This window comes from Pollicipes pollicipes, unplaced genomic scaffold (genome assembly GCF_011947565.3).
Source record: "Pollicipes pollicipes isolate AB1234 unplaced genomic scaffold, Ppol_2.1 Scaffold_4219;HRSCAF=4965_pilon_pilon_pilon, whole genome shotgun sequence".
NCBI classification, from domain to species: domain Eukaryota; kingdom Metazoa; phylum Arthropoda; class Thecostraca; order Pollicipedomorpha; family Pollicipedidae; genus Pollicipes; species Pollicipes pollicipes.
Window position 1 is genome coordinate 26,656,818 of NW_023596448.1, and position 21,805 is coordinate 26,678,622.

Sequence of the window (21,805 nt, forward strand, 5' to 3'; positions counted from 1 at the left end):
AGTCGGAGGAGTGTCCCTGTGTGTGTGTGTGTGTGGGGGGGAAATACTAATGTGAAGGTGATTCCTTCCATGCGTCGTCATAGGTTAGCTCTTTCTATGCGTCGTACTCAGCATTCTCGGAAAGTGAGGGTGTCTGGACACCTACGGAGCTCGTCGTTCCTACGCCTGTGTTTCCTGGTATCAATCACATCAGCGCCAATTAACGTTTGTGATTGTCACAGCGGGCGGCGCTAGTAATTCGCTGAGGAGCGCATTGATTGAAGTTTGAACCAATGTGCTACTATTGCCCATGTAATGGGTCAGGTTCCCGAAGTCGAAGCGCGCTTCGGAAAGAGCCACTCCGCTGAACAGCATTAGTGAGAAGTGAAAGCCACAGTGCGATATTTCGTTGAGTATGCGTGATAACTGCCCCACATCCGTTTACCTTTTCCCTAAATAGAGTGTTCCCAGCTCTCGTAGCACATATTGCGCAAACATCACGGGATTGCAAACATTGCGGAGCAAAGACGTTGGAAAGAACAACCCAAATGAAGCGTGTTGTTTTCGTGGTGATGAGCGGGAAGTTCAGTCAAATTTCTCCCGTCAGAGTGGCTTCTTCAAATACTTCAAATAGAAATTCTGAGCTATTCATGTTCTGAGCATTCTGAGCAATTTGTCACCACCGCGCCACGTTGGACTCATGGCCGGGCATCTGGTGGCTGATGCGCGATGTTTCGCTTCCGCGTGCCACTTCTTCCAGCTTGATCTTCACAAACCTCCGCTGTTTTATTTTCGGTATAACCCACTGGCACGAACCATTGTTTCAACGTGTGTGTCGACGAGTAGGCTCTATTGAGCATAACTAAGCGCATAATCATCAGAGACCAACAGCACAAAACACGTGCTTAATTCGTACTATGGGTAATGGCAGGAGGATTTTTTTCCAAGTGACAGCGAGGGAAATTGACAGGCAGGAAAAATCCACAGGCATTTGCAAAAATGTCACAAGCCATGTATCTAGTTAAATGCAGCACACTATTTCACATACTCCACAAATATCTGCTATGCTCTTCTGATCTTCATGACACTCTGTGGCTTAATTAAATTAAAACACCATTTCAGTGCACCTTCTGTGTGGGTTCGGGTGTCTTCGGGTTCTGGTATCTTTGGCGTCATTCGCCAAGTCTCCTGCTGATCTCGGCGTATCTCAGGTGCCTCCTGTTCCCTTTCAAGCTCAAAGTGCGACAAACACGAAGTCACTGTTCATTTTGTATCAGCAAAAGATCATTACGAAAGCGTCAGTTGTCACCATCTAAAATTCGGCGTCTTACCGGCGTTTTGCTACTTCCGCTGTTTATAAAAATACTGACCGTGTGTATGTCTGCCTGCAAAATAAAAGGCACACGCAATGCAAGGACAATCAAGACGCATGTCAACAGTTGGAAATGCTGTCCATCGCCAGAGCTAGCAGTCTCAAAACCTTTGCATTGGTGTCCGGGCCGTGTCCGCGGCAGCGCAACGCATCATATCGTGCCAGTCGTCAACACCGGGATATCCGCAGGAACAGAGTCATAGTCCGGAACGGAAATGGGAGTTTGGTGTCAGACCCCTCACCACCCGCGGACTCTCGGGGCGCTAAACAGTGAGCCCCTTGGAGGGTCACAACACATGCTGTAGCGATATGTGGTCTCCAAAAGCTTGCCCCGGTGGCTGTGTACCGCGGGAGCTTGGGTTTACACCAAGCTTTCCGGCGTGAACGTTTTCACCATGCGGCACGTCCTACAAATTGTATCTATATAAACAATGCATTGCACTGCCAACGGAAAGACAAAAACTCAGATCTGTTGTCCACCGCCCAGTAAAAACACGCACGGATGACAGAAACGCGCGCCTGGACGAGTAAAGACCGTTGCAGGTTCAGATTCAAGACAGACGTAGGAAGTCGGCGTCAACTGGTGCGTGATGATTAAGTCAGGCTATCGTTATCGTCAACGATTGCAGAGATCCGCATGTATCACAGAAAATGTCCACCTGCCTTACACATGACAAGATCACCAACATCCAGCGCCGTCACCGTAAAAACGAATGCTTCAAGATATACACACACCGTCCACCTTTTCTTCTCCTGACCTTCATCTCCCTCCATCGCGTCACATATTACATATATGCACAAAGTCACATATACACGATACAAAGTATGGGGCTAAGCGATAAGCCGGCGTGAGGACCCAATGCGTGACAATGGGGAACCGCTCAGCGTTACCAAGGCATGGTCAACGTCCTGCCAAAAATACGCGGCGCCCACTCCGCTGACGTCACTGATACAGTGGAGCACCAGGCCAATAGGCGGCGCCCACTCCGGTGACGTCACTGATACAGTGGAGCACCAGGCCACGCCACCTCAAAACGCTGCCTTCGGCGCCAGTCTCCGCAAGATGTCGGCACCGTCTCGACGCCCAGTGGACCAGTCTGGCATGATTTCTCAGCCGCGAGCCTCACACGCCCACACTGGCAGCAGATCAAAAGAGATTCCCCGACCACGACCGTTCCAACACGCTCTCGCCACCGACCAATCGAGCTGAGCCCCCACAATCTTCAGCCAATCGCTCGCGAGCCGCCCGCCGCGGCGGCCAATCCGCCAGCGCCGCGGATTGCGCAACAGCCGCGCCCGGCCGTGCGATTGGTCGGTGCGCCGCCGCCCCGCCAATCATAGGTCGGTGCGGCGGTCGAAGTTGATATTCTGCTCGGCGCAGAAGTCTCGCGTCAGCGGCAGGCAGTTGAGATACTCACAAACGGGACACTCGTAGAAGGGCGTCACGTAGAAGAGCACGAGCAGGAAGAGCACCAGCAACGTCACGGTGGTGACGCAAACTGCGATCAGCACCTTCTTGCGCGCCCGGTCATAAGGGCCGAAGCTGACGTACGGCAGTAGCGCGTACGACAGCAGGAAGCCGACGATGAAGCCGAAGATGTGCGCGTAATTGTCCACCTGTCGCATGGCATGTGAGTGAGAATATCGACAACAACAAACTGGAACAGGCATATCACGGTAAGACACTTACCCGCCGTAAAGTCTTTGGGAATGAGGCCATCCCAGATTTATCTGCTCCCTGAACGTAGAAAGAAGACAAGAAACCGTTACTCCAAAATACGATATATACTACGCACTCGATGCGTGGCGTCGTCTACGTAGGCTTTTCAAGTAACTCAGTCTGGAGCAAAACTGAACTGAACGAGACAAGAATAAGCTGAACAGAAACAAACAAGCCCCAGCGGGCAATGGCGTGGGCAGAATGTTTCATACAGCGAATATGACGACCTACGCTGGACCAATAGCGCTTGTTACATGCGTGGCCTCGAAAAAATAAGCATGATAGTAGACATGACGGGGGTGATACGCAGAACCCGATAACGACGCTGCGCTGGCGAGGTGAGTGCAGCTTAACCACTGCGTTCCGAGCGACAACGCAGACGCAGAATGTCAAGAATGTGGCCGAGAAGGGTCGGCATGCAAATGTGGAGGCATATAGGGGCGATGATCATGACAAGCGTTGAACTCTTTTTTGTCCGCAGTTGGACAGAGCTGACACTGCGAGCTGGCAGAGGAAAGAACTCGTTTCCTTAGGAGGTGGCCGTAACTCAGCGTCGCCGCTCGCATCAGCTACGCCTCTCACATCAGCTTATAGGCTGGGCAAGCCCTTAGGTCCCGGGTGAATTGGGTTTGGTTGAGAACAAATTTTGGGTAATTTGGGGTATGAGCACAGGTGTAGATACGACGTTTGCGTATGATAATAAGCTTTGTTTTAAATGTTCCTGCAACTTTTCATGATTTCGCGCTTTATCCTGGAAAATACAAGCCAGTGGGTGACGGCTGGGAGAGCTGATTAAGAATGGGTAGAAGCTGGGTGTGGACGCATCCCCGTGGGTAGTGGGCGAACTGAGTATACGAAATATTACCCTTGCTCTTTTGCTCTTATGCATATATATATATAGATATGTGTGTGTGTGTGTGTGTGTGTGTGTGTGTGTGTGTGTGGTGTGTGTGTGTGTGTGTGTGTGTGTGTGTGTGTGTGTGTGTGTGTGTGTGTGTGTGTGTGTGTGTGTGTGTGTGTGTGTGGGTGTGTGTGTGTGTGTGTGTGTGTGTTCTCATGTGCTATTCCCCAGAAATTCATTCATTCCCCACTGACGCCAAGTGAGTTGTGAGCATCGACATCTCGCATGCCCCACATCACCCGCTCCGTTGTCAGTGGGGCCTTAAACTGACTCTGCCCTAAAGAAGCGCTTCAGTTGGAAAGACAGCCGTTAGAAAGAGGACCTCACTAAGAAAGGACTCCATACAACGTCGCCAGATTTGAACCATGCTGCCGTCAAAGGAAGAGAAAATCACACCCAGGACAGCAAAATCGAGAGCCAACAACTGACACTGCGTAGGGCGCTGGTAGCAAGACATCCCCACCAGTCGCTTCACGCCGACTCCACCAGCAGCGCCGCCGGGCGGACCCCGAGCCCAGCGAGGCCGGCGACCGGCCCGCGGGCTCACCCAGGGCAGCAGGCCGACGACGAAGAGAAGCAGTGTGAGTCCGACCAGCCGCAGCAGGGCCCGCCACGGCTTCAGCAGCAGCGGCCACACGTTGATCACCTCGACGAAGTGGCAGGCTAGCAGGCCGAACTGGGATCCGGCAGGCCCCACCTGCGGAGGCGGACCGGGCGCGCTTGGTGGCCTGATGATCACGTGACACTCGGGTCCAGGCGGAAGCTCCAAATCAAGCAATGCCCGTGCATTGGCTAGTCGCAACACCGCATTCCTCGTCAATAAGCATGGCACAAATGATGATTATGTAATCGTGGCGTTGTGAGTCATGCAACGCTGCCTTCTCTTCCAGTCACCATAATGCAATTGTCGTTTTCCAATTGCGAAGGTTATGTAACAGCTGCACTGCTTGATTACGTAATGAGCTATGACCTATCCGCTGATCGGGATTTCCGATGTCCGATTGAAGGTGAAATCAACAGGCGGCTCCTTGGTAAGCCTCACAGCACAAAGTACCGCGCTTATGTACTCGCCAAGTATCGAATGATTAAAGGAACAAGCCAGGTTTACCGAACTCTTTGTGCTTCTCGGAAAGCTTATGGGCATCTTTCCTCGACGCCTTCCCCAGAATGCTCATGTGCTCGCGTTAAAAAGGCAAACGAAGTAGTTGCCCCGCCTCGCCTCGCCAAATCCCCTTCCAATTACTAGACCCGCTTTTCTATCCGGATGTACATCCCCAGCTCCGACACTCGCCTTCTGACCATAGCGTAGTGCATCCCCTCAGCCCCCACACCCGGCTTCTGACCTCATTGTGGTATATCCCCTCAGCTCCCACATCCGCCGTTTGACCTCATTGTAGAACACCCCACAGCCCCCACGCCGGTCTTCTGACCACAGCGTAGTGCATCCCCTCAGCCCCACACCCGCCTTCTGACCATAGCGTAGTGCATACCCTCAGCCCCCACACCCAGCTTCTGACCTCATTGTGGTGTATCCCCTCAGCTCCCACATCCGCCGTCTGACCTCATTGTAGTACATCCCCTCACCTCCTGCACCCGCCTTCTGACCTCAACATATTTCATCTCCTCAGCCCCCACACCCACCTTTTAACCTCATTGTGGTACATCCACTCAGCTTCACATCCGCTGTCTGACCTCATTGTAGTACATCCCCTCCCCTCCCGCACCCTCCTTCTGACCTCATAATAGAACATCCCTCGGCCCCCACACCCGCCTTCTGAACGCAGCGTGGTGCATCCCCTCACCTTCCACATCCGCCTTCTGACCACAACGCAGCACATCCCCTCACCTTCCACATCCGCCGTCTGACCTCATTGTAGAGCATCTCACCTTCCACACCCGCTTTCTGACCTCAGCGTAGTACATGCCCACCTCCCACACTCGCTTGCTCACCTCAGCCCGGTAGGGCACGAAGATGGAGGAGGCGAGGTTGCCGGCCATGCCCGAGATGATGTAGATGATGGCCACACGTGAGGCACCCGCCATCTTCTCCAGATCTCGCAGGAAGAGGAACTGAATGACCACCGTCAGTAGCAGGTGGACGATGCTGCAGAGGGTAGCGGTTGGTCAGTGGGACAGAGGCTCTGGCCGGATCCTCTGGGGCGGGGCCAAATCCGGCCGGGTATGGCTTAGAGCAATCCCGAGTCGAATATTGGAAACGGGAGGAGATGCAGCTTTAGAATCAGTTGAAAGAAATGGCGTAAAGAACCAGCGGAAGCTGATTGACATGCAATGCCATGTTTCCTGATCAGGGACATCTAATCGAAGACACGGAAGCGACGATAAAAAAACGTCAGTTTGTTCTTATTGCTCTGTTGTTATCATTGGAAATGACGCACAGCCCGACGGTTCACTTCAGAGAACTTGACAAAATGCGTTGAATTCGAAAGCCCTTCAGTACGCCTGGAGGACTGAAGAGCCTCGCCTATTGGCGGGCTGCGGCCAGTTCACTGTCCCTGACCAGCTGCTAGCTGAGAGCTGCTTCAGAATCCAGCTCCGTAGACGGCGTCAGACAGGTCACAGAGCTGACCTCGCCCGGCCATGACCCTGGACCCAAGGTCACTGACCCGGCGTGGAGGAACAGCGCCGTCCAGAGTCGGTAAAACTGATCAGGCGTCTCACGATCGTAGAACGGGATCATGCCGCACACGTCATCTAGGCACGACACCTGGCAGCGACATGTGACGTCATCAGACCCCTGCTTAAGATCACAATGACATGGTCATGGCGGCATGGCGGCAACGTATTGCACACATGGGGCATAATTATGATATCCTTACGTTATGCACGTAGCTGCACAATCGCCAGCGCTTAAAGGCAATATTGCAGCTGGTATTATATAATGTTATTGCCTGGCGATTTTTCAGAAGATCGCTACCAGTATTTACCGCACGGTCGTGGTCGATCGAAGCGATTGCATTAAGGCATGCGAAACTGTGACAACACCGTTCAACCCTGCGGGTGCGCAACAGCACACCAGCCGGCCGTAGTCACAGCACAGTCTCCGCCTCGACCGACCTGCGCGCACAGGGCGGCCTCCTCGTGGAAGTAGCCTCGTACGAAGTTGCAGTACTCGCGTGTGGTGATTTGACACTGGCCGTGGATGCCGACGCAGCAGGGGTGGCCGACTACCTCGCATCGCATGTGCTCCGCGGCCTGACTGCCCTCTGTCGAAAGAAATACACACTAGTCGTATGGACTTACTCCCTAGATGGCAACCAAGGCGAAGGGATTGATTGCGTTACTGGGCCAAGATTATCGCGCATTTTGTCAACTCCTGAATTGTAGTCGTTTCAATCGCAGGATGTGGTCATAAGGAAACAAGCTTTGCTGGTACCTGGTATCGATTTGCCTTTCACCTGACGGGGGTGCGAGAGGTCACTGACCGCAACCAAGAGAGGTCACCGACACCATTCATAGAGGTCACTGACCGGGAGCGACGGAGGTTTTCCGGCAGATGGGCCACTGAGTAATGTCGTCGGGCCATTCGTGCGGCGCTCGGCTGGCCGGCTCAGCGCAAAAGCTGTGGGCACGTGGCAAACAGAGGTCAACGCCCCACGAGCACGTCTGGAGGCATCTGGCAAACGCGCATAATGACAGCCACGGCCGGCGCCGGGAAAATTACAGCCACCACACGACATGAAAATCGATACCAGCCGTCAAGGTGCCAGAGGGGCTGCTTTCTACTGACTTACTTACTGTGCGCTGCCATATGTAGGCTTCAAGCATTCACAGCTGGTTTTAAATGTAAATCACTAGCACAGCAATTCACCGCTAAGGAAAGGGAACGCGTGGAGTGAAACATCAGCTTACATATCATAAAAGCAGCCAGTGGGAAGTGCGGAGCCTTCCACAGAGCTCCTGCTATTACCTGATGATAGGCTCCAGAGAACGTGGATTTGTTTCGGCCACAGCCATTCTCTCGCGCGCCTCTTCCATATCAGGACAGAACAGCACTATAACATCCCTGACTGCGCCAAAACCCCGCATACGCCCAGGCCCACCGACTGAGGACTCTGCGGCGTCGTGCTTACTGGGGGTCCAGGCCACAGACGGGGCCCGAGAGACGTCCGTCCGGGCCCCGGCCGCGCTCGCTCCACTTGCGCCACGTGCTGATGGTGGTCTGCAAGGCCAGGCGAGGGCGGGTCAGAAGGGGGTCGCGGTGTGGGCAGGGCCGGTGGCCGGGCCGGCAGCGCTGCCGATCGCGGGGTGTACAGGGGTCGCAGCGCGCAGGTTCAGCTCTGTGAGTGTCCATTGTTTACTGTTCCTAGCACGTCTGTCCGTAGAGTACAGCAGAGCCACTCGCTCTACAGACACCTATACTTTTGACGTTACATTGAACGCGTCCGGTTATCAGAACACGAAAAGTTGTAACACGTCATTAGTGGTTGTGATGGTGATCTGGTTGGAGAGTGGCTACGAATACTACAACTATCCCATTATGTTGAAGGCAATACAGGGCGGTTATTTCACGCAGTGTCTTGCAAACACAAGCACTATATATACAGCATCAAGAAAGAAGTATACATGCCGTTTATGAAACCCACGCAAAGAAAGCAAAGCCGATATGAATGGAGGAAAAGGAAAATCTTCGGAAGGAGCAAATTGACGCGGAGAAAGGAAAGGGAACGAGATGCCTCAATCATGGTAAACCAGGGAGAGAGCGAGAGAGAGAGGGAGAGAGAGAGAGAGAGAGAGAGAGAGAGAGAGAGAGAGAGGAGAGAGAGAGAGAGAGAGAGAGAGAGAGAGAGAGAGAGGAGAGAGGAGAGGAGAGAGAGAGGAGAGAGGGAGAGAGAGAGGAGAGAGAGAGAGAGGAGGAGAGAGAGAGAGAGAGGAGAGAGAGAGAGAGAGAGAGAGAGAGAGAGAGAGAGAGAGAGAGAGAGAGAGAAGAGAGAGAGAGAGATAGAGAGAGAGAGAGAGAGAGAGAGAGGGAGAAAGCGAAAAAGGTCGGAGGGGGATACACCCTATATGCTAGTGGGAAATCAACAACGCAGCCATCCAGCCCTTACTCAAACAGTGATTAACTGATTGAGATCACACCGAGCTCACACGGGTAAGCAAACTGCGGATTATAAAAAAACGATGATTGCCCACTTTGTTTCAGACTGAGCACGTCGAATGGACTCTCCGCATGCAGCTCCGTTCCGAAATCCTCCCTCTGCTTGCCATCTCACACACATGCTTGTACAGATTTGGAAATCAGCCCGTTGTCCGTCTGGGCAAGCTGTTTCGCATCCTGGTGCATCGGTTCCCTACCCATAAGCCCTGTTATCTTGACACAGGCGAAGACACGCTACCGCAAGCCCAACGACGAAGCATTACATATCTACCAAATGGTTGCCTTTTCGGCTTTGTCATCAGCGACGGTTGAAAGCCCCCGCTGTACCAAGAAGAAACAAAGCTGGTATCTCGCATAGAAAAGTGATGGTTCGTTGTCTTGACGTTCATTTGGTATACGGGCTTCAAAGCCATCTGGCGAACGTAAACCGTCGAGTGCGCCACAAAATGCCCCGTCCGCCGCAGACTATTTGAATTTATCAGCTCCCAAACATCCGCACCAGGCCACATGTAGCTGGCAAGCAAAATCCATGAGTGATACAGAAAATTGAGGGTTCCCCCAGTCAGTTACATTGCTCTTTGCCGGTCTTTCCATTGGTTTCAAACCCAGCGCATTCGTAAGCAATGGGATGAAACGCATCTCTCTCCGCACTGGCCAATCAGCAACTTTACTGCAAAATGTAATGAAAATACACTGCTATCAAACGTTATTTTGAGCATGTAAGTGTTAGTTAATTTGAAGTCATTACGCTGCATATCGCTTTGCCCCTTTGGGACGTTACCAAAAAATTGCGGAACTACCTCAGATTACAGCATTATGGAAGGATTGAAACGAGGCATTTGTATCACGGATGGAGGAATTGTTCAGGCTACCGACCTCGAGGTGTATTAGTATGTACAAACCGTTTCGAGCAATTAACTCTCCATACATAGCTCAAAGCCAAACATCATTTGGTCTTTCTCAGGACTCCATAATACGTTACGACGGCGGGAGAGTTAACTCGCCGAAACGATGTTCGCATACTAACACAGCAGACGGTGACGAGAGTCGAACAATTATTTCATCCTTAATACTTCAGATTACACTGCATGTGTAAAATGAATGTGCTACTAAACAAACACTATAGGAAAAATAAAGAACGAAACATATCTGATGTCAATATAACTGCGTCAGCTCGCAAAAACAACCGCAAGTCAATTCACCATTGCGCATTGCTCAATGTAGTACAAGCGCAATACACAAACTGACTAACATGCTTATACCCTGCATACAGAAAACTCTGGGGACCTAGATAATTGAATCGTTGGACAAAAATCAAGCGCCACACATACAAGACGTAAACGAACAAGCATTTCGCTGAAATCGCATTAATGGACAGCGCAAAGCAATTACAGTTGCAAAGAACACGTACCGGGTCTTTAAATCCTGCTGTTTGCTGCTGCGCGTGGACATTAACAAAAGCACGTCAATTACAGGCGCTCAGCAATACGTCGTCCACAGTTCGCACGGCGAATCATCACCTCCGAAACAGTCTTCAGACACTCGAGGCACAGGCAGAAGTGCGCCGAGTCAGGTTAGGATAAGCTCCTGCTCGTAGGCATTTCAATATCGGACGCAGTACATATACCCTACAGTCCTAACAGACATATCAAATTAGTCGACAAAAAAGACAGGCAACACAGGTTTAATGAAAAAGGAGACAACATATCGTGCAACCAAACGAAATACTGCCAGCTAAAAACGTGTTGTATGCATGCGTTATGTATGTACCTCGTCATCGAAAAACGCACGGGGAACAAACACGTCACCAAATCTCGACCTGATCTGAGTACATTTCTGTCCCTCCCGGTCTCTGGGTGAAATGAAGTGTAAAGGGGTGATTGCGTGAATACATGCACAATATGTGGTTTGTTGAATTAGAATGCAGGCATTTAGCTTTTCCTAGAACTGGCAACACAAACTTATTCTGAGCCTGTCTGAAATATTCCAGAAGAGCCAGTCACACGGCAATTGCAGCTGACGTACATTCTTTCTAACCAAGTGGTAACATACTACCTCGGAATCGTATTTTAGGCAAAAACACACACAAATGCTTCTTAGCACGCGCCCGGGTGGCTGGCTGAATACTCTTCGCCCTGGTGGGGGGAGGGGAGGGGGGGTAATTTGGTCTCGCTGAAATCCCAGGAGCTAAGAGAGCTAAAAAGCAACGAATTTACGGGGTGTGTTGGCCTGTACGTGAATTCATTAACATAAGAGTTTGATGTTCCTAGGTCGTTGCGTTCGGGTCAAATAAGGTTAAACAAGGTCGAACTCCAGGTTGGTCTCTAAGGCATCCCAGAAACTCGATACCTCTGTGCTAAGCAAAAGGTCACATACTAAGTTAAGGTCGGTGACCTTGCTTGACCTTTCGAAGGTCATGGCGATCAAAATCGTACAAGACTGCTTTGGATTTTGTATTTGAATAAGCGACAGAGAATACGATAGGCAGTATGTTCCTAGAAACAAAATGTTGACGTGGGTCACTTTAGGTCAGTGACCTATTCTGACATCTTACAAATCTCTGAAAGATGTCTAATGCGGTTCCTATAATCAATAAATATAAAATGGCACCAAAAATCAGCAGCAAAAAATTGTTCATTCAAGTCTTGCGTTGCCTAGGAAAGTATCTCAGAGATTTCTGGCTTCGTTTAACACTCCGTTGTTAGCGCAGTTTGAACAAATCCCTAGAATTTGACCTCTCTGAATCCATTGGCTGACTTTGACCCGCGGTAGGTCAGCAACCTTACAAGATATAACTGAATATTTAATGTCAAATGATCCGATATTCAGTTGTCCACATCTACACAAAACTTGGCGTGCCTATTTCGCGCCATTCTGAAGCCATTCCGGAAAACTTTGGGGGGTCAAATTGAGCGCACCCGAGCGCGTGTTAAGCTAGTAACACCTTTTGGAATCCCGAATATTGTGTGGAACGAAGCAATTTTATGCTTTGGGTCCTTGACCTGAGATTAATCAACCTCCAAAATTTCGGGAGGTTGTGGTTAAACCACGTTATCAAGCACACACAGGTCATGTCGTCAAACCTCGACACTTTAAGCTGTGCTCATGGTGTCTCGTTACCACGGCCACAACTTGAAACATCAAATTTTTCAGAATATAACCAGTGTGTGCTCGATAACGTTGATGAAGGTTGATTATTGTCCGCACAAGGTCTCCAAACTGAGAATGCCGAAGACGCTCAAGGCCTTTCTTGCTTATATCAAGTGAAACAAAAGAACATATATTGCTTGATGGCTTGCAAACACGTGAAAACGGCGTATACGTGGGAATGCGTCTTTTCTGCCGACAGTTTTCTCTAGGAATTTCTCCCAATTTTGCTTCAAATCAGCTCCAGCGACTCAAATGGTAGTCAGCCACTTTCCTAAACGCGAGAGACTAGAGGACGGTCAGTGCCATCTAACTCGCCGTTTCACTAACGGCCTGCCACACCAGATTAATACATGAATTAGTGACAAAATCGCAAGCTGTCATAACGTACAATAATCATACCACTGTCCCACCAGAGACAACAGTCGTTTCTACATCCGTTAGAAAAGCTGACCCGCTCCCGGTATGCACCCCACAGTTTATAAGCGCAAAACAAGGGAAACCAAATGTTCCAACTAAACAGAACTTGATGATGAAGCTAGGAGACAACGGTAATACGTGAAAAACAGCGAAATCAAGCGCGAGACGCACATAATCGAGAGTTTACAGACAAATGGTCAGCCTTGCGCATGTACCCCGTTTGGACTGGGCCTCCTCCCTCCCCCCCCCCCCCCCGACACTCTACCTACATGGCACACCCAGCCACACGCTTCTCTCCTTCGACCCCTGACTTCAGTCCCCTCCCCCCGCGTCGAGCACGTCCGACTCCCTCTCACAAGCACGCCTGACTCCGCCCCTGCCGGTCCCCCCCCCCGGCGGCGTGGCTGGCGGCGCCTCTGGCCACTCACGCTGCAGCCGGCGCGCGCCGCCTGCACGCAGCCGCTGTTGTCGTTGCGGATGCAGCAGGCCGTGTCGCGCTCACGCCGCCGCTGCTCCGAGATCTCGCGCTCGATCCGCTCGTCGCGCCGCATGCACGGCGCGAATTTGGCACCCAGGTGGATCAGGTCCGCCTGCCGACACCGTTGTGCTGTGCTGTGTCGTCCAGACATACATACATACACACTCCGCCTGCGCGGTTCCTTCCCCTCTTCTCCTGCTAGCAAAAAACAGCAGTACAGCGATGGAACCAGGGAAGGAGTCACATGGTTGGTGACGTCACTGATACACAACACAAGCACTCTTTGCTCACTAGGACTTCAGTTGGTTGCATCTTTCCGGTCGAAAGGCTTGCTCAGAGCAAGCATCAGCCAACGTGATCAGCTGGCCGGGCTGTGATCATGGTGTATTGGGCATTGGACATATTGAACACTGAACACCACCAGTGTTCCCAAACGGAATCAGGTCAGGTCAGGCACGGCGCATATTGGCCGCCCATGGAAATCAGGTCGGGCTGCAGGGGTGGTGTCGACCGAGGTCGGTGGGAAGAGGAGACAGGATGGCGGCAGAGCCCTGGGTAGCGCGAGCGGTCAAGGCTAGTCGGGGAATCAGGGGAGATGGAGGAGAGAGGCAGGAAGAGGGAAGTCAGTCATGTCCAGCTCGTCCCCCGCCCAGACCCGCGTGCATGGGGCGGGAGCGGGCGGGGGCGGGTCGGTCAAGCCAGGAGCGGGAGGTCTGAGCAAGACAGCATGGGACACGAAAGTGCTCGCACTTGGGAAAGACAGAACAGGTCCACAAGCTGCCATTAGAAGACAACACATTACCAATACATCTCTTGGAACATCTCCCTGTACATCCACAGGGACCCACGAAGATCATTGTAGCGGAAATCCAGCAGCACGCAGCGTTTCCAAACCACGCTTTAATTGTAGGGCCCATCTCACTGACCAACGAGGGCAAAGACTTGAGACTCCATAAAGTCAAATTTAGAGCGATCCCCATAACCAAATAATCGTCCACAACCGACCGACAATGTCCGGCACTATCAAGACTGCGTTACAATGCCGGTGCGTTCAGCGCGTGTCCAGCCCGGCGGCCGCGAGACCACTCACCGCTCGGGGCCCGAGCCAGAGGTTCGGCGGCTCCCAGTAATCCACTTGCTGTAATGAAAGACTTATGTCCAGCACCTGAAGCGAAGGACAGCACGTTGCGAAAGCCATTGCAATCATGCGAGATTCGTCGTGTACGCCTTCCCATCTCGCACAAAACACATATACTGGGATGGATGTTCTTCCTATGCGAGTACGCTTCCTCTGTCTCTGTCTCTGTCTCTGTCTCTGTCTCTTGTCGTCTGTCTCTGTCTCTGTCTCTGTCTCTGTCTCTGTCTCTGTCTCTGTCTCCTGTCTCTGTCCTTGTCTCTGTCTCTGTCTCTGTTCTGTCTCTGTCTCTGTCTCTGTCTCTGTCTCTGTCTCTGTCTCTGTCTCTGTCTCTGTCTCTGTCTCTGTCTCTGTCTCTGTCTCTGTCTCTGTCTATGTCTCTTGTCTCTGTCTCTGTCTCTGTCTCTGTCTCTGTCTCTGTCTCTGTCTCTGTCTCTGTCTCTGTCTCTGTCTCTGTCTCTGTCTCTGTCTCTGTCTCTGTCTCTGTCTCTGTCTCTGTCTCTGTCTCTGTCTCTGTCTCTGTCTCTGTCTCTGTCTCTGTCTCTGTCTCTGTCTCTGTCTCTGACTCTGTCTCTGTCTCTGTCTCTGTCTCTGTCTCTGTCTCTGTCTCTGTCTCTGTCTCTGTCTCTGTCTCTGTCTCTGTCTCTGTCTCTGCTCCTCTCTCTCTCTCTCTCTCTCTCTCTCTCTCTCTCTCTCTCTCTCTCTCTCTCTCTCTCTCTCTCTCTCTCTCTCTCTTCTCTCTCTCTCTCTCTCTCTCTCTCTCTCTCTCTCTCTCTCTCTCTCTCTCTCTCCCTCAAACTCTCCCCCTCTCTCTCTCTCTCTCTCCCTCGGAAGTGGGCCTTCTGTACCTTCAATTGACCTAAAAGAGAGGCGATAGTTCATAGCCGACATACGCAGTCAGTCAGCATGAGCTGCGGGATGGCTCACCGCCAGTGTTTCGCAGAACATTGGAAAAGTGCAGGGCGCAAACCGTCCTCGATGTATGTCTTCATTACGCGGCAGGAGCCTTGCAAATGCCGGAGCTATTACATTTACATCGCATACGGGCTGGGAAGACTCCATACATTCTCTTGAGCTTTAGCTGAACACGGCCCGGGCTGAGCCCAGCTAGTGACGTCGTCCGGTGTTTTCTATGAGGCTCGCTCACGGACCAAGTCTCAGCAATCCTCCCGCCGCTGGAGCAGCATCAAGTAACAATGCGGGATTCCCAGCGAGCCGATAATATCACGACGTAGCCATCTCTTGCCAGCTTGGCAACGGCTGGGGCCAAGCTAGCCGTTGCCAAGCACCGCCAGACACCGTCGGTGGGAACGGGGCCGGCGCACTTCGTGCATGGCTGGTTTGTGTAATGGATTTATTATACTAGATTTGTGTGATCCGTTTGGTGCTTAATAGAATTGATCGGCCCATTGGTTTACTTATGCACCAGGCATTTGGTTACCAAAATAAATAGCCTGTAATACGTTAAACTAACAATCAAGCAGGCGGCGTTCACGGTCAGTTAGGTGAACATCAGTGGGCACTGAGTGCGAATAAATTGTTTGATATTTGGATGTTGGCAGCGGGTCATTTCTGTCATATACGTTATCTCACAGCTCATGTTACCCCCCCCCCCCCTCTCTCTCCCCTTAGGAGGCGGTTTGCCTTCGGCCAAGGATGCATCCTCACTCCCAGCTCCCACACTTCTCACTCCCAGCTCCAGTGCTTCGCACCTTCCTGCAGCGGTATGGCCTGCGACAGTGCATCCGGTCGATCCTCTGCCCCCCCCCCCCCCCCCAGTCCTCCAGACCTCCTGACCCTTTAATTGTCCGGTTAATTGCCCGGTAGCCATGTCCGACCACTGATTGCTAATCCTTCAATATCAGGTCTTTAATCTTCCGTTATCCCGTCTCGTGCAGTCCTTCGACCTTCCTGCAGTCCTTGCAGACCTTCCTGCAGTTCCGTGCAGTCCTTCGACCTTCCTACCTTCCAGCCCCCCAATGCTGTGGTCTCATCTATCCTTCCACCCTCCAACCTCGGACCTCCCATTCTGCTAGCCTCCAGCCTCCAAATCACTATCACCATCATAAACTCAATCATTAAGGGCTCCCAATCCTCAATAATGCAATCTCTTTCAACCCTCCACCCTGAACTATTCCACCCTCCGACCACACACGTTTGAACCTTCCGACCCCCGACCCTTCCGCCCCGTCCTCCGGTCCCTTCTCTCCCGCCCTCCACGGCTCCGGTTCTCACCCTGCCGCTCTGCTGCTGTAGCTCGTAGCCAACTGGCCCGAAGCCATAGCACGCCAGTGATATGACCATGATGAGGACCTGCACACTGGTGACCCAGTAGGTGAAGTAGGGACGGTGGTCCTCCAGGTCATCCAGCTGCGACGCCACATCCGCGCGCGACGCCAGAGAGCGCCGCCACGTGCGACCCCTGCCGGCGCAACACGGTCAGGCACCCTGGTGGTGACAAGGGTATGCAGGGGGAAGGCGGATTGCCACTGGGCGGCGCCACCTGCAATATTTGCGGATGAAACCCTGGAACTAGCTTTGACACAACACGCTTTATGTGCGCAGATTGAGTGTTTTTGACACGTGCGGGGACCACGTGAACTTCATGGCATATGCGTGGATTCTAAGGTAAAGTTACGTTTCAACAGAAAACTTGAAGAATCCCACGGCGCCTCAGTGTCCAGGGGTGCAGTTTCACAAAACCAGGTAGGAGATGAGCACGGGCTCCAACTGAATAGGAAAATACTCCTCTGAGCGTGCATCGCATACGCACACGCACAGACCCAAAGCACTAGACACGCACAACGTTTGGTGTTTCTGCTCTTCACATCTTTCAATTTCCAAAACACATAAACGCATAATCTCGAAATGCCAGATCGCGGCTGAGATGCGATCCCGGTCACTCCCGGTCACGGAGCCACGCTCCACCCACTGCACCACGCACCCGAACACGCGGGCTGCCAGGCCGCGGCCGTACTGGCGCCGGTTGCTGTTGTCGAAGACGCGGTCCAGCAGCCGAGCCCAGATGCGCCGACGCCCCACGCCCGGCCCGCTGTCCGGCACGTCCTGCTCCGGCGGCGGGCGCCGCCACTGCGCGCTGCCGCAAACGGGCCGGACGGTCACCGGCGGCGCTAGCCCTGGTCAAACGGTCACCGGCGGCGCTAGCCCAGTGGTCAAACGCGCTGGGCTCGGGCGGAAAGGATAGGGGCTCGATTCCCGCCAGGGGAAGTGTTTGCTGGTGACCTACCAGCTGTGAGTACCTAGAAATAAATGAGCAATCAGGGAGCTGGGTGCCACAACGCACACTGCGAGAGATGAAGCCGAGTAACGTTGGCAGCAAAGACACTTAGACAGCGTTAGCAACTTAGAACCTGAACAAACAACAGATATCATTTATCAGTGTCATCAATCAATCGACCTTGAAATCAATCAATCATCAATCGATCAAATCATTAACTGATCAACCATCGAGCTTAAGGATCGGAAGTTACAAGCAAGCAGTCACCGGTGAACCAGTCACCAACGCAATTACTATCTAATCAATCCTCACTCAGTCAATGATCAGCAAGGATTATAGGTTGAGCTGAATATATTGTACTGCACCTGATGTAAATAGCATGGATATCCGCCATATCTTGTCGATATGCATCCTGAATCCATAGCTTTTCGGCAAGGACAGTTACTCTACAACTAGACTACGGCGCTCCTCAGACATTGGTTTTTGTGAAACCACTGTGAGGACTGTTTCGGAAAAGGTAGGCGGACACAGCGATAGAAACTGGGCGTGCACACGAAGATACCCTGAATTTAAACGTATCGCCACATTGTTTTCAGTCGAGCCCACATCGACGAGCGGAGAGCGGTCGGCTAGCGAGGAGGAGAGCGGTCGACTAGCGAGGAGGAGAGCGGTCGGCTAACGAGGAGAGCGGTCGGCTAGCGAGGAGGAGAGCGGTCGTCTAGCGAGGAGAAGAATGCGCGAGCCAATCAAGATCAGGATGCCAGTGTTACATTCGCTGTATTGGCAGCTCAGTTCACCACAAGTTGCTCGTGAGCTACGTACGACATACCCCCCCGCCCCCCTTAATTTTGGATTCTCATACCGACGGCCATTGAAACGATCGTCCACTTTTGTAGCCGACCTGGTCCAAGGCAGCCGGACGCACGCCTCTGAGATGATCAGACGGCATACTGAGGCGCTCAGAGGTCATTTGACCCCCGTCACGTCTCTCACCTAAATCTATTTTCCCTCAGGGGGTCTCGAAGGCCATCAACACCATCCGGTTGGTGAGGAGCCTTGTCGAAGAAAACCTGCAAGGAGAGAACATATTTACCACGCGTTCGGTAGTCGGAAAGAGTGCATCAAGGTATAAAAGACGAGGATATCGCCGAAGGATGAGACAGTGTCCAAAAGATTTCAGCATCTTCAAACAGCCGTGATCACACAAAGCTAGTTTTTGTTTTGTTCAATACCTTTTAGCGCTCTTTCGGTTGGTCTCAGCCTTATATGAGGAAGGGACCAGTGAACCATTGAGGAAAGGGGCAAGGTCCTGAACAGATACGACGCTCTTCACGGTTTTGTACCGAGGTGATCATGTAACCAACGCCAGTCGTTTAAGATGTTGGAAAATGGCTTGCTGCCATAACCATTCCAACTTGATCTAAGGAGAGAATTCGATGGTATTCAACCAATATTGCTATACGAAATGTTTTAGACACTATATTGGCCGACAGCTCGTGCACACGGTGAAAACAACGTGACATAACAGAAATTGAAGCATAAACTAAGTAGATCTAAAATTGTGAATGCAGACCATGTCGCTGACAAACTACATTTGGAATGCAAAAGATGATGATGATGATGTATTTGTCGTAAAATCGACGTGGTAGCTTTTTACTTAAGCACGTCCTAATTTATAAGTCATAAGAAAACAACAATGTACAATAAAATGCTAAAAGTACAGTCATAGCACTTATACGCGAGCACACATGAACATAGACAGAATTAGTCGCACATTGCAAAAGTACGCGTTCCATTCCCCAACTCGACAGCATTGCTCTGTCCGCATTGTGTCGAAAGACCAACGCAGGGGTGTCGACGCCGAGCCCATAAGCCCATTGTGTCGAAAGACCAGCGCAGAGGTGTCGACGCCGAGCCCCATCAGCTCATTGTATCGAAAGACCAGCGCAGAGGTGTCGACGCTGAGCCTATAAGTCCGTTTAACAATACTGCGCCATGGGAGCATAGTCGGCGCCTTCCCGTTTCTTCTCGGGGATGTGCGGGAGCATCAGGTCAGCACGATTTGTATCGTGCTGGAGCCTATGTTTGGCACGCTGCCAAATTGTGTAATGAATGTGCTCATACCGCTTGATCGTAATGCTCATCTGAGTTCCGCACAAGCGGAATATAGGATCTAGTGCTTTTGCTAGCTTGCCTGCAACGAAGCTCAAATAAACCGTGAAACATCAACGATAAATATCGGCTAGCCAATGGCAAAACATGACACAAATACGGAAGTAGCGTTTTGCAAAACTAACATTTAAAATTGGAGTGCAACCGATAAGAGCCAAGGCCTCCTCTTTAGGCCTCCTTTTTTCAGAAGACGACTTCCAACAGAAAATTAAAATCCGACACGATGCAAAGTCATCGAAAACCCTGTAGAACCCCACCCTGTAAAATAATCCTAACTGCGGCCGGGTGATTAAAACAGAGCCATCTTTGACGTTTAATAAAAAGAACCCATCACAGCCTGTAAAATTTGAGTAAAAAAATCGAGGCTTGCCATTATCACATCAAACGCAAGAATCCCCACTGGAAGGGACAAAGCAATGCTTAAGTTTTAATAACCCCCAGCACCGCCACGGTCCGCGGCCCGCGGCGGCAGCGTAACCTGTTGCCAGCTCAAATGACAACCAGCGGACCCGCTACCCTTCTCTGCCCAGGGGACGTGACGTTCCGATCAGCATGCGCTCGTGGCCAGAGAATAATGCATCTCGCCGCGCGTGGGCCGGTATAAATGATTGTTACACGGAGCCTCTCAGCGAGTCCCAGCTCCGTCACAGATGACCGGGTTCTCGGAACAATTTATATGATGTTGCCGGGCACCCCAGCCTGAAAAGCCTACGGATATCCCTTGCCGCTATATAAACGGCAGCGCGCAGGACAAAAATAGGCCCCCGCCTACCGCCTCGTCGCTCCCAGCCACGTCAGTCACTGGGTCCGGCAGATAATGAGGGAGACGTCTGGTTCGGCGCTGGCCGGAGATCCCGGGGGCGGCCCGCTGACCTTGCCCACACAATGCAGCCGCTGGGGCAGCGGCGGCTCGAGGTGGACGACGTGCTCCACCTTGCCGCCACCGAGCCGCGCCAGCAGCTTCTGCCTCAGCAGAGCAGTGGACCGGCTGGGGGTGAGCCGCGTCATGACGGCGGAGGGGTGTTTCCACTCTCACTCCACGCCGGTAGTGGCCTTGGTGGGGTTTACAGACGTGGTCTTCCTCTTGGCGCTTGCATTAGATGCTGCCGTATCAAAAGTATTTCAAGAAAATGTGCAGTCCGTCACAATCGGGGACTCATCAAAAAGATATATAAAGCTAACAAGAGCTCGTGAGACCACTGTAGGGTCAAAAACGTCCAAACAGCGGCGTCAGGAAGTTTTCTCGTAACAGTCCGTAAAGCTTCAGTCAGTTTCACGCGCCAGGGTTTCGAAGCTCTTCCATCGGCTTAGGTTTCCAGAGACCCTTCTTTACATCTCAGGTCGTCCAAGGAGCGAGCCGTCACGTGCCAGTCTGCACTCCTCCGGCGTCAAGTGGCAGCGCCGTCGATAGCCTGACCGGCAGCTCGCCGCTCTTTATCTGAGCTCACTGCTCTCTTGCATCAGACCGGCAGCTGGTAAAGGCCCGCCGTATTCTGCCAGGGACTCGGAAGCAAGTTATGGCGCTTCACCAAACAGACGTAGCTCCTCACGTGTACCACGCATGAGCTCACTTTCCTTCCCCGTTTGTTTCCTCCTCGCGTTCACCTCTTCTGCCACCTCTTCTACAGCCTCCAGCGCTTCGCCTCACCCGTTCACCTCGCACCACTGGCGCCTCGCGAGGTGCACGCCCGCACTGCCGCGGAGCGCACTCCCGCACTGCCGCGCCGCGTGCCCCTGCCGAGAACACTCCACCACGAGGTCGGCCGTCGCACGTGTTGCGTGGCCCGGCTGTGCCTTTGTTGTGGCGATCGATGCGTCGGCGACGACGGCGGCCCGTCGACGGCCGCCCGACCTGACGCCGAAACCCGCAACCTCAACACGACGCCGCCGTTTTCGGGGTAGGTCGCGACCGGCTCCTGGAACCGCGCCTCCACCACCGCCGCCATCGCCGCCGGCGCCGCCGCCGTCGCCGGGCGTTCGCGGAAGCGTGAGTCATCGGACGGCTGCAGTCGTAACGGACAGGTGGGCTGCAGGCGATCGACACAGCAACGCCCGGAGGCGGGCGCCGCTGCCGGGTCCACCGGCTACTGTCGCCGGACCATGGGGCCAGGTTTGGTGGCGTGGTCT

General features: G+C 52.5%; 1 protein-coding gene across 1 annotated transcript; it reads right to left on the bottom strand.

Moving 5' to 3' along the window:
* Positions 1-1,242: 1,242 nt before the first annotated feature.
* LOC119095082 (inactive rhomboid protein 1) lies at positions 1,243-20,686 on the bottom strand. The gene is made up of 14 exons (XM_037217974.1): positions 20,552-20,686; positions 18,500-18,576; positions 17,213-17,365; positions 16,504-16,690; positions 14,224-14,298; positions 13,084-13,245; positions 10,500-10,526; positions 8,064-8,152; positions 7,461-7,552; positions 7,048-7,196; positions 6,597-6,697; positions 5,923-6,076; positions 4,520-4,669; positions 1,243-2,968 (listed from the first exon to the last, which is right to left on the bottom strand). Exons 1-14 carry the CDS (start codon positions 20,684-20,686, stop codon positions 2,687-2,689), a joined length of 1,833 nt encoding a protein of 610 aa, XP_037073869.1. The 3' UTR covers positions 1,243-2,686.
* Between the last annotated feature and the right edge of the window lie 1,119 nt (positions 20,687-21,805).